General features: G+C 40.8%; 1 protein-coding gene across 2 annotated transcripts in view; it reads left to right on the top strand.

Moving 5' to 3' along the window:
- ARFGEF1 (ARF guanine nucleotide exchange factor 1) overlaps positions 1-18,175 on the top strand; it is a 273,924-nt gene that overhangs the window by 90,548 nt on the left and 165,201 nt on the right. For both annotated transcript variants that reach the window (XR_013277668.1, XM_077492840.1), the window contains exons 2-4: positions 2,971-3,001; positions 15,526-15,682; positions 17,581-17,727. Coding sequence is in view for 1 of the 2 variants with exons in the window: in XM_077492840.1 (XP_077348966.1) it covers positions 2,971-3,001; positions 15,526-15,682; positions 17,581-17,727 (335 nt within the window). In the remaining variant the exon portion in view is untranslated. The remainder of the gene's footprint in view (positions 1-2,970; positions 3,002-15,525; positions 15,683-17,580; positions 17,728-18,175) is intronic.

Below are 18,175 nucleotides of genomic sequence, written 5' to 3'. Positions count from 1 at the left end.
GCCGAGGTTCGCTGTCACTGGCCTAGGCTAAAAGATTGCCGAGTATTTTACAGAGGATTGGCAGGCGCTGGTGGACATCCAGTGCCTGGCACCCGCAGATCGGCTTCTGTCATGAATAATTGCATCAGAAGCGACCCGTCAGTGTCCCCTGCAGACGAAAGTGCAGAATGAGGTATATATACATGATTCTGCACAGGAAAGCCACCCTGTAGCAGTAAAACTGCTATGGGGTGGTCTTTAAGTGGTTAATTTCACTGACCTGGAATAAGTAGGCAGATCAACTAACGTAGGGAACAGTCATTATCGGCATAGATGTTCTGAGACGGAAAGTACTGAAGCTGGAGGGTCAGAATGATAACTTTGTATTTTTCCTATGAAAGTCTTGCTTTCATGCATTTCCTTCATGTTACTTAAAGACTGATTCTTGGCTGATCTGATCATTAAGAGCCCCTTTCCCCTCCCCACTCCTCCCAGCTGGACCACATTCAGGGGAAGTGGATGGTTTGAAAAGCATTTTCTATAATCGACTGTACAGTATATTGTTTGCCTAAGAAAAGTAATGTACCACAGTCTCTGCTCAATAAATAGGAAATGTTCAAGTATTGAGCATGCATGTTCAGCTCAAATGACCTCCTATTCTTATGGGGAGATTTTACTCCATAATTGTGATCCACACACAGGTCTTTACAATAAAAGTAGCTTTATAAACATTTGAAAGCTTATCAACAATGCAAAGAGCTCTTCTATTATGTGAGTGACATTTTCAGTCAACAACCCACCCTTTCTGGAGCTCCGAGCTTTTTACATTGCTGCAAAGCTTTTCTACGTTAATAAATAAAAGGGTTATTGTATTTTAAAATCCTGTGTACAGATCATGGTTTTGGAGAATAGCTGAAGATAACCTTGAAATTCTAAAAGGGGCGTTCTAAAGAGCATGGTACCCAAGGTGGATCTGCTTTTGGACCCAAGTGTATGCAATGATCAGAACTGCACTGAACGTATCCCAGGCCTGTGAGGGCCTTGCTTCATAAGCCCCTGTCTAAAGCCTCATACACACGATCGGACTTTGTACAAACTTTTCCGTGGACTTTTGTACAAAGGGCGTGGTCTACAAGTTTGTATTGCATACACACGGTCTGACTTTTTGACAACAAACACGAACGTAGTGACGTCACAACGTACTGACGCCACTTCAAAAGAGGACGTTCAATGACTTCAGCGCCACCTTTGGTCAACTTCTGTATTGTAGTCTGATCTTTTGCATTGGTTCTGAGCATGCGTGTTTGTACCTTGTACAAAAGTCCGATGCTTTTGCGTACACACGGTCGGACTTTGCTCCATCAGACTTTTGTTGCCAGAAAGTTTGTCCATTCGCACAGCCAACAAAAGTCCGATGAAAACAGAAAAAGTTTGTCCGATGGAGCGTACACACAGTCGGATGTTGCTCCAAAACAGCTAATTTGCATGTTGTCAAAAAGTCCGACCGTGTGTACGGGCCTTAAGAATCAAAGAAGGCTAGTTACCTTTGGGTTCCTGGCACCTCGCCACACATTGGATAAAGCATGGAGACAATTTCTCAACCTTGCTGAGGTTAAACAGCGCCGCATGGGGGACCATGGTGCATGAGAAGCTCACCTCTATTTTGAGTGACTCCCATGCTAAATTCTTAAAGGTTTTGGAACTGTGGATTGCATATAATGACAGTTTGAACCTGGACCACTCCTTGCTTTCGACTTGATTCATTCCTGTACAGCTTTTAGCAATGGACTTGCAGGATTCTCCCTTTTTTTCCCTTCCCTTTCTGATCCAAACACTACTTCTAGACTTTTGTTGCTGGCCTCTTCAGCAGTGCTTGGGCAACCCATGCCCCCAGGTCGTGGACTGCACTTGTTAGCTATTAGCAGACCCCGCACAGTAGGGAGTAGGGCTGTGGCATACATGCATGAAGACTTACTATGTGTGCTAATACTGTATTCCGGCATTATGGTTGACAGCTGTAATGTCTAAATTAGTGGTCTCCAAACTGCGGCCCCTTTCTTGCTTTTATCTGGCCCTTTGGGCACTATTCCTCCCATTGACACCAACAGTCTGGCATCATTCCTTCTACTGACACCAACAGTGGGGAACTATTCCTTCCACGGACTCCAACAATAGGGCACTATTCTTCCCACTGACACCAACTATGGGGCATTTTTCCTTCCACTGACAACAATAAGAAGGCACTATTTCTCTCACTGATATAAACGATGGGGCACTATTTATCCAACTGACAGCAAAGATGGGGAACTATTTCTCCAACTAATATGACTAATGGTGCACTATTCCTCCTGATAAACCAAACATTATTCCACCTTCTACTGACGACAGGTGCTATGTCATATATATATTTTTTTTTTTTCTCCACGCCAAGTCTAAGAAATTGTCTACTGCCACTGATGCTGAGACATTTTCTACTCCCAATTGTCTGACCTTTTTGAAGTCTGAGGGACCGTAAACCGGTCCTTTGTTTCGAAAATGTTTGAAGATTCCTGGTATAAATGAAAAAATGATCACTAACTACACTTTTTAACATTATTGCAATGCACATGACTTTTTCCATTGTGTGTTAGTATTTCCAGTTTGTTAAAAGGTTGATCAGAAGCCAATGGACTACTAATTTTCTAATGCCTAAGGTCTCCCACTAAGCAGTGGCAGGGCATCTGATATATAAATATATATATAAATATATATATATATATATATATATATATAAATATATATATAAATATATATATATATATATATATATATATATATATATATATAGTGGGGCTGTGAAAGATCTAGTTTTAGAGGCTGCTGTTACTTTTAAAAGCTAAATTATAAATTTTGGGTGAAATGACCTTTAAAGCTTTTTAAGGACTTGTAAAGTAAAATTAAATTTGAAGCTGCTTTCTAAATTGTTTTTTTCTTTTTTTTTTCTATTTACAGAGGAAATAAAATGTGAAACAGATAAACAAAGGTATGTAAACTATTTTTTATATTATATTCTGTAGCATCTTGTTTAGTCCCTTAATCCTGTGTAAATAGAAGGAAGACTTGCATATAGCTATATAATTACTTTTGTTTATTTTTAAATGTTATACCGATAGCTAATTTTATAAATAATTTATTAGTTAAACCACAAACTTGTATGGCCAAAGTACTCTTGGACAAAGAAGTTTAAACTTGTATTTACATTGCTGATTTAGGGCAATTGTAGTACACTGGCAAGGTACAATGCTGTGAAAAAAGTATTTGTCCCCTTTCTGATTTATTTATTATTTTTGTTTGTATGTTTGTCGCACTTAAATGACTCGAATTATCAAACAAATCTTATTACACAAAGATAACCTGAGTAAATACAAAATGCAGTTTTTAAATGATGGTTTCATTTATTAAGGCAAAAAAACTGTCCAAACCTGCCTGGCTTTATGTGAAAAAGTAATTGCTCCCTAAACCCAATAACTGTTTTTGCCACCCTTGGCAGCAACAACTGCAATCAAGCGTTTGCGATAAATGACCATGAGTTTTTCACATTGCTGTGAATCAATTTTGGCCCACTCTTCTTTGTAGAATTGTTTTAATTCAGCCACATTGGAGGGTTTTCCAGCATGAATGGCCTGTGTAAGGTCATGATACATCATCTCAATTGGATTGAAGTACAGGAATTAACTAGGCCACTCCAAAACCTAAATTTTGCTTTGTACCATTTGGAGGTGGACTTGCTGTTGTGTTTCAGATCATTGGCCTGCTGCATAACCCAAGTTGAGCTTGAGGTTACAAACGTATGGCCGGACATTCTCCTGTAAGATTTTCTGGTAGCACTCAGAATTCATGGTTCCATCAATTATGATAAGTCGTCCAGGTCCTGAAGCTGCAATGCAGCCCCAGCCCATCATACTACCATCACCATGTCTGACGGTTGGTATGATCTTGCTATGAAATGCTGTATTCATTTTAGGCCAGATGTAACTGGATGCACACCTTCCAAAACGTTATTTGTCTCGTCAGTCCACAGAATATTTGCCTAAAGGTCTTGGGGATAATCAAGATTTTTTTTTTGCTAAATGTGAGATTAGCCTTTGTGTTCTTTTTGGTCGGCAGTGGCTTTGGCCTTGGAAGTTTCCCATGGATGCCATTTTTGCCCAGTCTCTATTTTTTATTGTTGAATCATGAACACTGATCTTACCTGAGGCAAGTGAGGCCTGCAGTTCTTTAGATCTTCTGGGTTCTTTTATGACCTCCTGGTTGAGTCGTCGTCATGCTCTTGGAGTAATTTTTGTAGGCCGGCCACTCCTGGGGAAGGTTCACCACTTAAGTTTTCTACAATTGTCGATAATGGCTCTCTCCGTGATTCACTAGAGTTCCAAAGCCTTAGAAATGGCTTTGGAACCCTTCCTATACATGTACATTACTTAGTTTCCAATCTGTTCTTGAATTTTTTCAGATTGTGGCATGATGCGTGGCTTTTTATGATCTGTTAGCGTGCTTCACTTTGTCAGACCGCTTCTATTTATGTGGTTTCTTGATTCAACAGGTCTGGCAGTAATCAAGCCTAGGTGTGCCAAGTGAAATTTAACTCGGCTTTCCAAAAAATTGTGGTTAATCACAGTTCATTCATGATTCAGCATGGGAGAAGGCAATTACTGTTTCACATAGATAGGTCCAGGAAACTTTTTTTCCCTTGATAAATGACATTTAAAAAAAAAAACTGCATCTTGGCTTTACGCAAGTTATCTTTTGTGTAATAAAATTTGTTTGATCTGAATTATTTTGAAGAATATGCAAAAAAATAAAAAATCAGGAAGGGGCAAATACTTTTTCACCGCACTGTATATAGTATACAAAAAAGGCTGTACAATCTATTCACATTGGACATATTTTGTAGTTCAGTGCATACAGTTGAGCAGTTTGTAAGATGTTACAGCACAGTATACACAGCTGAAATGCATGGAGTATGTCATGTATAGCACAGAGCATACAGCCAAGCACTGCAAAATGTAAAGTGTTTAGAAAGCTCTGTATAAAAAAACAAAAAACCCTGCAATACAAAGTGTTAATAAAACTAAACATTTTGCAGACACAGTGCAATGAATTATATATAATAAGTAAAAGACAATATCACAAACTATAATCCGCCCAAAATAGAACAATATTCACTGCTGCCACCTTTTAACTAAATTTCAGAAAATCATATTTGAAATAAGTGTTAACTCAAAGCACACTGACTTCAGAGTAGTGCTATGACCATATTTCTGCCATTATTAATCAATAAAGCGCATAAATCATGAAATTTTATATAAAGTCCACAGATATTCTCTAAACTTCTGCAAAGAAATGTGTTACGTTTCCTCGCAGCCTTTCCACCACACAAGCATAAGGTCCCTCTAACTTTAGGAAGAAACTCACCGGAGCTCAGTGCCACCCATTGAGCACCTCACTTCTGGTTCCAGCTCTGATGTCACTTCGGGTCTCCATGTAGCCATGTTCCTACACATTTCGTCCTTCCGACTTTGTCACGGGTTTATAGCAATATAGAGAGAGAGCTGAGTGACCTAACGTCCTGTGTAGCTTAAAAAAAAAAAAAAAGCAGTTCTAAATGAGGCATGCTGTAGATTGGCATATGCACAGTGAAAGAATAACCTACATTGACTAGGAGGGGAGCATAAAGGGTTAGTGTATGATTATTGTATGTTGCACAGTAAAGCGTTGATGTGCATTGAATGGAAGGACAGCAATAGAATGTTAATATGGAGTGCTTGGAAATAATTTCAGTAACTGTAAAAAAGACCTAAACCCATTTGTTTCCCATGCCCCCTTTCCTCATTGAGCTAGTGTACAGAGGTAACCCCCATTACCATCACCGGAGAACAGTTCTGAGCTTACATGTATCCGGTCCCACCATTGCGTCCAGCACTTAGCTCCAATAGGACAGGACCTAAATATGGCAGTAATATTGATTGGCTGTTTCTACTTGACTATCCAGTGTTGACAGATTTTGTCATGCACAACAGTACAGTGCAGGTACTAGAGGTGGACGTTGCTCAAAACTGCTGATGGGTAACTTCAACTGAGTATTTTTGCATGTTGGTGAGCACAGGGACAGTGGGAATAGGATACATTAGCAGTTGGCTTTAGGCCCACTGTAATGCACAGTAAGTGAAAGTCCATTTTACTAACAGGTTGGTTTGCAATGGTTGGCGGTGGATAGAAAAGTGTTAATTAGCAGAAGTGATGTTGTGCTGGGTTTGGTGTTTCTCTTGTCACATCACTCCTATGTGTGCTTCATCTACAGTTACCGCACTCAAATACTCACTAAAGGAAACCTGTCCTGAGGAAACAATAAAGACATTTTGTTTTATGCCTCCTTTTTATAACACTAAGCTGTGGTGCAATTTATTGTAAATGGCACTCCAAACAAATCTTTCCACTTTGTGTAAACCTTGTGAGCTGCTATATTAAAAAAATAAAAAAAAAAATATCGAAAAAATATGTAAACCCTCTGTGCTATATGCAGCCGCTATTACCTGTACACCGTACTCTTACGTGAACACCCACCATACATGCATGCATCTCATAAAATTAGAATATCATCAAAAGGTTAAATTTTTTTTCGGTAATTCAATTCAAAAAGTGAAACTCGTATGTTTTATATAGATGCGTTACACGAAGTGATATATTTCAAGCATTTTTTTTCCTATAATTTTGATGATTATGACTTACAGCTAGTGAAAACCCAAAATTCAGTATCTCAGAAAATTAGAATATTACATAAGTCCAATAAAGTATTTTTTAATACAGAAATGTTGGCTTACTGAAAAGTATGTCCATGTACAGTATAGTATGCACTCAATACTTGGTCAGGACTCCTTTTGCATGAATTACTGCATCAGTGCAGCGTGGCATGGAGGCAACCAGCCTGTGGCACTGCTGAGGTGTTATGGAAGCCCAGGTTGCTTTGATAGTGGCCTTCAGCTTTTCAGCATTGTTGGGTCTGGTGTCTCTCCTCTTTCTCTTGAAAATTTCTGCAAAACTTCTATGGGGTTTAGTTTTAATAAAAAAAAAAAAAAAATTTAGGCACCCGAACGACCACAGCATACAGGGATATACAATGTAATATTGACATAAAAGCACACACACAGGTTGGACTTGATGGACTTTTGTCTTTTTTCAGCCTCACCAAATATGTAACTATGTAAAAACTCACCTGACCTAAACCCCATAGAGAATCTGTGGGCTTTTGCTATCAAAGCAACCAGGGCTTCCATAACATCTCAGCAGTGCCACAGGCTGATCGCTTCCATGCCACGCCTCATTGTAAACGCTGGTGCAGCGCTGCATCAACTGTGTAGATATGTTTATAATGCAAAATAATTTTCTGAAAAACAGAAAAAAACAAAAGAACTCTTAAGGTATCAGCATACCAAGACATTTTGGACAATTCCATGCTCCCAATTTTGTGGGAACAGTTTGGGGATGGCCCCTTCCTGTGCCAATATGACTGCGCACCAGTGCACAAAGCAAGGTCCATAGAGACATGGATGAGCGAGTTTGGGGTGGAGGAACTTGACTGGCCTTCCTGACCTCAACCCGATAGAACACCTTTTGGCTGAATTAGAGCAGAGACTGCGAGTCAGGCCTTCTCATCCAACATCAGTGCCTGGCCTCACAAAGTTCCTGTGTGTGTAAAGGCAGGCTCCCAATACTATTGGTAATATAGTGTGCGTGTAATAAAAAAATAAAAAATAAATAAAAAAAAAAATATATATATATATATATATATATGTGTGTGTGTGTGTATGTGTGTGTATATATATATATATATATATATTCACAATATCAACCCTCACATTGTTATAAATCTTTTATATCTTTTCATGTGACAACACTGAAGATGAGACATTTTGCTGCAATGTAAAGTAGTGAGTGTACAGCTTGTATAACAGTGTAATTTTGCGCGGTCATGCAATATTGCACCCAAACGAAATTTGCGTCCTTTTCTTCCCACAAATAGAGCTTTCTTTTGATGGTATTTGATTGCCTCTGCGATTTTTTTTTTTTTTTGCGATATAAATGGAAAAAAAGCGAAAATTTTGAAAAAAAAAAATATTTTCTTCTTTTTGTTATAAGAAAAATCGAACTAAATTTTAGTCATACATTGAGGGCAAAATTTATTCAGCCACATGTCTTTAGTAAAAAAAATGTCAATAAGCGTATATTTTTTGGTTTGCGCAAAAGTTATAGCGTCTACAAACTAGAGTACATTTTCTGGAATTTACACAGCTTTTAATTTATGACTGCCTATCTCATTTCTTGAGGTGCTAAAATGGCAGGGCAGTACAAACCCCCCCCAAATGACCCCATTTTGGAAAGTAGACACCCCAAGGAAATTGCTGATGGGTATGTTGAGCCCATTGAATATTTATTATTTTTGTCCTAAGGGATTGAATAATGACCAAAAAAAAAAAAAAATTTTTTTACAAAAAGTTGTCACTAAATGATATATTGCTCACACATGCCATGGTTATATGTGGAATTGCACCCCAAAATATATTCCGCTACTTCTCCCGAGTATGGGGATACCACTTGTGTGGGGCTTTTTGGGAGTCTAGTTGCGCACGGCACCCCGAAAACCAACCACCACCTTCAGGATTTCTAAGGGTGCAAATTTTTGATTTAACTCCTCACTACCTATGACAGTTTCGAAGGCCATAAAATGCCAAAATAGCACAAAACCCCCCAAAATGACCCCATTTTGGAAAGTAGACACCCCAAGCTATTTACTGAGAGGCATGTTGAGTCCATGGAATATTTTATATTTTGCCAAAAGTTGCGGGAATATTACAAACTTTTTTTTTTTTGCACAAAGTTGTCACTAAATGATATATTGCTCACACATGCTATGGGCATATGTGAAATGACACCCCAAAATACATTCTGCTGCTTCTCCTGAGTACAGGGATACCACATGTGTGGGACTTATTGGGAGCCTAGCCGCGTACGGGACCCCGAAATCCAAGCACCACCTTCAGGATTTCTAAGGGCATACATTTTTTATTTTACTCCTCACTACCTATCACTACCTATCACAGTTTTGAAGGCCATAAAATGCCAAGATGGCACAAAACCCCCCCAAATGACCCCATTTTGGAAAGTAGACACCCCAAGCTATTTGCTGAGGGCCATGTTGAGACCATTGAATATTTTTTTTTTTGTCCCAAGGGATTGAATAATGACAAAAAATAAAAAATTTTTTTTTTTTTTTACAAAAAGTTGTCACTAAATGATATATTGCTCACACATGCCATGGTTATATGTGGAATGGCACCCCAAAATATATTCCGCTACTTCTCCCGAGTATGGGGATACCACATGTGTGGGACTTTTTGGGAGTCTAGTCGCGCACGGCACCCCGAAAACCAATCACCACCTTCAGGATTTCTAAGGGTGCAAATTTTTGATTTAACTCCTCACTACCTATCACAGTTTCGAAGGCCACAAAATGCCAAAATAGCACAAAACCCCCCAAAATGACCCCATTTTGGAAAGTAGACACCCCAAGCTATTTACTGAGAGGCATGTTGAGTCCATGGAATATTTTATATTTTGCCAAAAGTTGCGGGAATATTACAAACTTTTTTCTTTTGCACAAAGTTGTCACTAAATGATATATTGCTCACACATGCTATGGGCATAAGTCAAATTACACCCCAAAATAAATTCTGCTGCTTCTCCCGAGTACGGGGATACCACATGTGGGGGACTTTTTGGGAGCCTAGCCAAGTACGGGACCCCGAAAACCAAGCACTGCCTTCCGGATTTAAATATAAAATGCTACCAAAAATACTGTTAGCGATCGCAGGGATCAGGCCTGACTCTGCGATCGCTGCAGTTATGTGTTTAGTGTTTTGTAAGTGACAGTGATCGATCGATACTGCACTTGGGTGGGCTGGGCAGAGGGGCAAAACGCAGGTGCTAGCAGGTATCTGGGCTGATCCCGCTAACAATGCGTTTTTTTGGAACCCTGAACTGCTGGGGACGCTAGTATAGATCTGATCAGATCAGATCAGATATTGATCTGTTCAGATTCTATACCACTACGGGAGGTGTATGCTTTGCGCGTGGGTGTTAGCGGTACTGGCACTAACCTAGCGCTGCCTGGGGCGACACAGACCCTGACCCTAAAACCTAATTGATATCACCCGCCGGGTGATCAGGGGGTTAAACCTTTATTGGGTAATAAATGGTGGGTGCCCTGATGCTATAAAAAGCAAACTAACCAGAGTCACCCGTAACACTTATATGGTGATCAGTGGTGAAATGGTTAACTAGGGGCAATCAGGGGGTTCAAATTTTTATTAGGTAGTATATGGGGGTCCCTGGCGCTATATAAAAACCTGACGGGGAACCTAAATAACTAACTGGCTAACCAGCGTCACCAGTGACACTTATACTGTGATCGCTGGTGAAAGGGTTAACTAGGGGCAATCAGGGGGTTAAAACCATTATTGGGTAGTATATCGGGGTACCTAGCGCTATAAAAACCTGGCGGTGAACCTAAAAAAATAACTAGCTACCTAGCGACAGTAGCGACACTGATGCAGCGATCAGAAAAATTATCGCTTAGTGACACTGGCAAAAGGGGGTGAAAGGGTTAACTAGGGGCAATCGGGATGTTAAAACCATTATTGGGTAGTATATCGGGGTACCTAGCGATATAAAAACCTGGCGGTGAACCTAAAAAAATAACCAGCTATCTAGCGACAGTAGCGACACTGATGCAGCGATCAGAAAAATGATCGCTTAGTGACAGTGGCAAAAGGGGGTGAAAGGGTTAACTAGGGGCAATCAGGATGTTAAAACCATTATTGGGTAGTATATCGGGGGAACCTAGCGCGATAAAAACCTGGCGTGAACCTAAAAAAATAACTAGCTACCTAGCGACAGTAGCGACACTGATGCAGCGATCAGAAAAATTATCGCTTAGTGACACTGGCAAAAGGGGGTGAAAGGGTTAACTAGGGGCAATCAGGATGTTAAAACCACTATTGGGTAGTATATCGGGGTACCTAGTGAAATAAAAACCTGGCGGTGAACCTAAAAAAATAACTAGCTACCTAGCGACACTAGCGACACTGATGCAGCGATCAGAAAAATTATCGCTTAGTGACACTGGCAAAAGGGGGTGAAAGGGTTAACTCTAGGGGCAATCAGAGGGTTAAATCTTTATTGGGGGGTGATAGGGGGCTGCCCTGGACCTAACACTAACTGCCCTAACAGTTTTTACTTTTACAACTGACACTGAATGCATTGATCAGTAAAGAAATGATCAATGCAATCAGTGACACTGTGACTGGGGGGGGGGGGCCTGTGTGTGCCTACATGTCAGTGTAGTGTTGGTGCACACTTACTTTTAGTTTTCTCCTCGTAGTCCGGTCAAAAAGACCGCCCCGAGGAGAATGACATCACTTCCTCCTTCCTGTGTAAACAATACACAGTGGGAGGAAGTTCGTCATTGGCCAGGAGCGATCGAGAGGGGGTGGCCAGAAACCAACGGCCATCCCCTCATCACGGATCGCTCCCGGAGGGAAACGGACCGCCGTATCCAGCGGGAGGGGGTCCGATCGGATCCCCCACCCGCTGGAAGGCATGCACGTACATGTACGTGCTTGTGCCTGCCTGTGCCATTGTAATGACGTACATTGGCAATACGGCGGTCCTTAAGTGGTTAATGTCTAAGCAATTGGCAACAAAAGTGAGTACACCCCTAAGTGGAAATGTCCAAACTGGGCCCAATTGGCCATTTTCCCTCCCCGGAGTCATGTGACTCGTTAGGTCTCAGGTGTGAATAGGGAGCAGGTATGTTAACTTTGGTGTTATCACTCTTACTCTTAGGCTGCATTCACACCTGAGCGTAGCGTTTTCAAGCAGAAAATCGTGCAAATTTACCGCAATTTTGCAGCGTTTTTACCGCTATTTGCCGCGATTTTGTGCAGGGCAAAAGGTCACCAATGTTAAAAGAAGAAAAACGCCCAAATCTGCTCAATTCGAGCGACAAAAAAGGGTCCGGAACTTGTTTGAGCTTCAGGCGTTCAGCTTCAGGGGACATGGAGTGGAGATGTGAACCATCTCCATTGGGAATAATAGATTTTTTCCCCTCTAGCGTTTTGTAGCTTCAGGCTTCAAGCTACAAAATGCTCAGGTGTGAATGGGGTCTTACTGGTCACTGGAAGTTCAACATGACACCTCATGGCAAAGAACTCTCAGAGGATCTAAAAAAATAATTGTTGCTCTACATAAAGATGGCCTAGGCCAGGGGTAGGCAACCTCGGCAGTCCAGCTGTGGTGAAACTACAAATCCCATAATCCCATCATCCCATCATCCCATCATGCCTCTGCCTCTAGGAGTCATGCCTGTGATTGTCAGGGTTTTTCAAGGTCTGATGGGACTTGTAGTTTCAAAACAGCTGGAGGGCTGGCCTAGGTTATAAGAAGGTTGCCAAGACCCTGAAACGGAGCTGCAACATGGTGGCCGAGACCATACAGCAGTTTAACAGGACAGGTTCCACTCAGAACAGGCCTCGCCATGGTTGGCCAAAGAAGTAGAAGAATATCCACAGGTTGTCTTTGGAAAATAGATGTATGAGTGCTGCCAGCATTGCTGCAGAGGTTGAAGGGGGTGGGGGGGGGGGCAGCCTGTCAGTGCTCAGACCATACGCCGCACACTGCATTAAATGTGAGAGGTGTACTCATTTTCAGGGTAGGGCTTATTTGGGGGGTAGGGCTTATATTGCAGCCATCACCGACAATCACGCTAGGTCTTATTTTCTGGGAAACAGGATATATATAGATATCTAGATCTAAGCATTTGCAGATCTTTTCTTAGATCTACACTTCTACATAAACAATGATTTACCGCTGCTTAATTTCCAGTGGTAGATTTTACAGACCAGAAAGAAGCTAATAAGGAAAACACATTGTCAGAGATTTACATACACTTTTATTTTGTAGTACAAAGAATCCTGGACAACTAATCAGAACTCAGACTTTAGTAAATATGTTTAACTTTTGGTGAAGCTGATTGCATATAGACTTAAACCAGAAGTTTCTGCTGGGCAGAAAACTGTCCAATATGAAGGCAACTGGAAACCAGCAAACTTGTTATTAACCCCTTCCCGGGTAAATCAAATGTTAATGCCTGACGGTCCATGATAACGGTCCATGTCACAAATAATTTTTGTATCCAGGCTAGTTTTACAAAAGATCTTGGGCTAGAGCCCATAGCCGTGAAGTAAAAGTTAGATTTAGCTGTAAATTTCTTGCGATTTACCTTAATTTGCCACCAAAAGATTATCCCAAAATAAATTCTCCTGCTCCTGATGATGGCAGCAATACCACATAAGTGTATGTTGTTTGTACTCGTGGGAGGACCCAAAAACCAGGGCGCGCATTTTGCATTTTTTCTTATCCTACCTTAAAACGCACTGACATTCACGGACGCTCATTTTTTTAAATTTTTTTTATTTTTTTAATTATTCTACCCAAAATATGCTGATTGTGACTTTTGACTGTGCCCTTTGACCCTAACACTAACCCTGGCAAACCTTTTGATCTTATTTTTTCTTTATATACTGCAAGGAGAAGATGATGAACATATCTTCCTCTCCATTCAGAAGGGGAAGTAAACACAGGGGCACACTCGGTGACTGATCACTATAATAGCCATTTGGAGGCTATCACAGCGATCATGTGACTTGGAACCGGGAGCACGTTAATACGAGACCTGGGACTTTCGGAGGCCAGTCTGTGCCAGGAAGGCACTATGCGACCCCCTTGCCTTGAAGACGCATATATGCGTACCATCAGCGGGAAGGGGTTAAGCTACTCTGCAATCTTTACAGAGGCCTTATGAGCTGGAACAAATGTGTGAAATGTGATAAGGCATTTTGTGATGATTGCATTGAAGTTTAAAGCTGAACTCTGGGATTCAGCCACTTCATAAAATCTGCTACCTTGTAGTGGGTGAATTGGTGGTCTGTACTATGTGATCACATTGGTCAATCAAAGCTAGCAACACAGTTGTACACAATGGTTGGCATGAAAGGAAGCCATCCATTGTTTAAAACTATCACGTGACCTGTTGTGATTGGTCACTTGGTACCGGCAGAGAGCTGGTATGCCGATCAGTCGTTCACCAGACACAGCCGGTGACAGATCGTGCCGCTGCGTGGCGCCTTTTGAGAGGACATCGTATGACGATTGTCCTGCCCAGCCATGAATCTGCTATAGGTCAGGCGGGAAGGTGTTAACCAATGAAACCACTAAGCAGCTCATTCACTCCTTTGTTATTTCTTGCCTTTACTATTGTGACTCCCTCCTCCATAGGTCTACCTCCATGCAGACTATTCGCTCTTCATTCTATTCTGAATGCCATTGCCAGACTCATCCACCTTACCATACACCTGCTCAGCGTCCGCCATTCCTTCATTGGCTTCCTATTGCCCAACAAATAAAATTCAAAATAGTAACAACAACATAGAAAGCCATTTACATCTCTGCTCCAAGCTACATCACAAGCTTGACTCAATATATCCCACAATCTGTCCTCTACGCTCCTCTCATAACCTCCTGATCTCTAGCTACTCCTTGTCTCCTCCTACCATGCTCGTCTCCAGGACTTCTGCAGAGCCTCTCTCATCCTCTAAAACTCTCTACCCCAATCTGTCCAGCTATCTCCTGTCCACTTTTAGGCAATCCCTGAAAACTCATCTCTTCATATAAGCCTATTCTACTTTCAGCTAGCTGAGCTAGCCTATGGAATCTTATTTCTCCCATCAGCTCATCCCACATTCTTACCCTTTGTTCCACTTACTCCTCCGTATTAGATTGTAAGCTCCCAGGAGCAGGGCCCTCCTAACCCTCTTGTTTTGAATTGTATTTCTGTACTTTATCACTTTGTATTGTAAAGTACTGCACAAACTGTTGGTGGTTTATAAATGCTGTATAATAACACACAATATTGAATATCATCTAGACTTTACATCTACTTGCACCCAATGTCATGCCTACTACCCCTAACGTGTCCAGGTCCACCTTCACAACTGTATCTTTTAAAGCCATTGTGACCAGTTTCTCTATTACTTTATATTTCTATGTATGTATATGTATATGTATATATATATATATATATATATATATATATATATATATATATATATATTAGAAGTATGTAAATTTTATGTTTGTTCAGATAATACTGTGCGCTCATAATTTCCCTCATATATCATTGAACTATGGTAAAAATTACCCACTTTACTGCTGTTAAATTTTTTAATAATCCATTTATCATAATTTGTACATGAAGGTAACAGGTCTAATAGAATTAGCAGATGGTATGTGTCCGAACCGGTAGTTTATATAACTAGACATAGATGAGTGTGGTGGCACACAGCCAGATTGTGTGGACTGCATCTTAATTGGCTTGTGTTTTCTCTTTCTTCTCAGTCCTCCCCAAGGAGATGTAAAGGCCGGTTCCAGCACCCTTCCACCCGTGAAATCAAAAGCCACCTTTATTGAAGCCGACAAGTACTTTCTACCATTTGAGCTTGCATGCCAGTCTAAGTGCCCCCGCATTGTGAGCACATCTCTGGACTGCTTGCAGGTTTGTCTTTTGTTCTTTTTCAGGCCTCCCAGTTAGCTTCTTTGTATCCTAATAAATAGAACCCGCATTATCTTTCTATTTTCAATCCGTTGCAGTAACTGTAATCATCTGTAAAGATGATTTGAATGGTGTGGGCTAATGCACTGTAAAGTAAAAAAAATTGAATCTGGTCATTTCTTTCTATAAACATGATGTATAGTCGTGGTATTCTTGCCGGAAACGTGATCATGTGTTTTGCTGCATGTTTTCTGTGAAACAAAGTACAGAGAGGACAGGACAACCAGTACGTTGCGTTGTGGTGTCATGGAAATATTCCTGCGTGTCTTATTTGTGGTGCAGAACATACAATTTTTGTAACCTGTGTAAACAGAGCCCTGATGACACACTCAGGCAATGTTATTAGTGATTTTGAAATTTTAAGATCGGCTTTCATTCACAATACTTTGCCATCTCTGGTTTAATCTGGACATCCAAGTGATAAAAATGCCAGTTGAAAGTGTGTACCATCAATTACTGTCCTAGTTTTAATTGGTCACTGGCAGCTGGGAAATGTTTGAGGGCCAATTCACACCAGTGCGTTTTAAGTGCAGCTGTAAAAGGGAATCAAAGGACATCTGAAAACCAATAATTTCCAATGTGTCCTATTCACACCATAATGTTGCGTTGTGCTAAAATGCAAAATGTTTGTCAACAGATGACAAAATGTATGCTAATGCACGCCAGCGTATGTTGAAACACGACTAAAATGGATGGAAATGTACATGCTATTTTAGCTCAAGTCAATGTGAATTGACCCTAAAACTTTGAGTAATAGAGTGCTGTGGTTGAAAGCTAGTGGGAAGCTCCAAAATTTCTAAATATGTCCAGAATAACAGTACGTATTCTTGAGGCTCGGTTCACACAGGAGGCGGCACGACGCGGCACGACTTGCAGCGCCGCGACCTGCCGAGACCTCAGCGGCGACTTGCAAAATGACTTCTATATAGAAGTCAATGCAAGTCGCCCGAAGTCATGCCAAAAGTAGTACAGGAACCTTTTTTCTAAGTCGGAGCGACTTGAGTCGCTCCTCTTAGAATGGTTCCGTAGTACAGAACGGGGGCGACTTGTCAGGTCGCGGCGCGGCAAGTCGTGCCGCCTCCTGTGTGAACCGAGCCTTACTGCAAGGTTGCCAATTTGAAAGCGGTCAATGAGTATTGTGGGATTCTAAAAAAAACAAACATACTTAACCTCCATGTTGCATCGGTCTGATACTGTAGCTGTCTTCATTGTTTACTTTGTTTCTTTTGCTCCTGTACCACTCTGCTTACCCGCTGGGAGTGATGGCGAACCTTGGCACCCTAGATGTTTTGAAACGACATTTCACATGATGCTCATTCACTCTGCATTGTTGTGGAGTATCATGGGAAATGTAGTTCCAAAACATCTGGGTGCCAAGGTTCGCCATCACTGCCCTAGAGTATGGATTTCCACACACAAGGGCAATGGATTTCCCTTGTAAATGCACTGATTGGCTTAGCGTGGGGGGATTGCTTAAAGCATTCAGGCTCAATCCATCCTCCAGTGCTTTTCTTTATATCAAGCAGTACAGTCAACACCCCTGACCTCAGAGATTCAATTATTTCAGTCAATCTGAGCTATGCCAAGAAAGATGGAATGGATAAAGAACAGTGATAAGGCAGTGGCACTACACAGGAAAGTGAGTGTACAATTAGCAGAAATTGTTAAATTACATTTAAACAATAGCATTCCCATTCATGTTTGAGCAGACTCACTTTAAAGTAATAAACTCTAGAGGTGTTTGCATTTGTTTTGCATGGATGGAAAATGGTAATTATCACCTTTTTATAATTCAGTTTTTACACTTGGGTTCCAATAACATAATACATTTCTTTCTTCAGAAACTTATTGCTTATGGGCACTTGACTGGCAATGCACCAGATAGCACAACACCTGGAAAAAAACTAATTGACAGAATTATTGAAACTATATGTGGCTGCTTCCAAGGACCCCAGACCGACGAGGATGTCCAGTTACAAATTATAAAGGTAGCTTAAATCTGTGAATTTATGTTGTGAGAATCAGATCTGTCATGAGAATTGCGGTTTGTATTGTTATAATTTCCTGCTACGTGAAAGCTACCACCTCATTTCCTTTACTTTGCAGAGCTTTGAGGAATGAAAATTAAACCGTATTCATCAATAGTACAAAAACTTTATTGTGGGACTGTCCCTGCAGAGAAGAATTTTGCACTGTATAATCAATGTTTGATTAACTTTTGGTTATAGGTTTTTGATGCTGCATTTATTGGAGAAAACTCCAGGGAGGAGGCAAAACCATTTACTAAGCTACTAATGCTGTCCAAAAAATATTGCAAGTGTGCAAGAGTAAACATTTCATTAGATAGTTAAAGGAGAAGTTCCTTTTTAGGAACCTGTAAAGCATTGCACCAGCAATCAGCTGATCGTGGGTATAATGCCAGGCTCTTGCAGACTG

Source organism: Lithobates pipiens, unplaced genomic scaffold (genome assembly GCF_037356315.1).
Source record: "Lithobates pipiens isolate NorthernLeopardFrog02 unplaced genomic scaffold, aLitPip1_a1.2 Scaffold_19, whole genome shotgun sequence".
Classification (NCBI taxonomy): Eukaryota; Metazoa; Chordata; class Amphibia; order Anura; family Ranidae; genus Lithobates; species Lithobates pipiens.
This window is presented reverse-complemented; position numbering and strand designations above follow the sequence as displayed.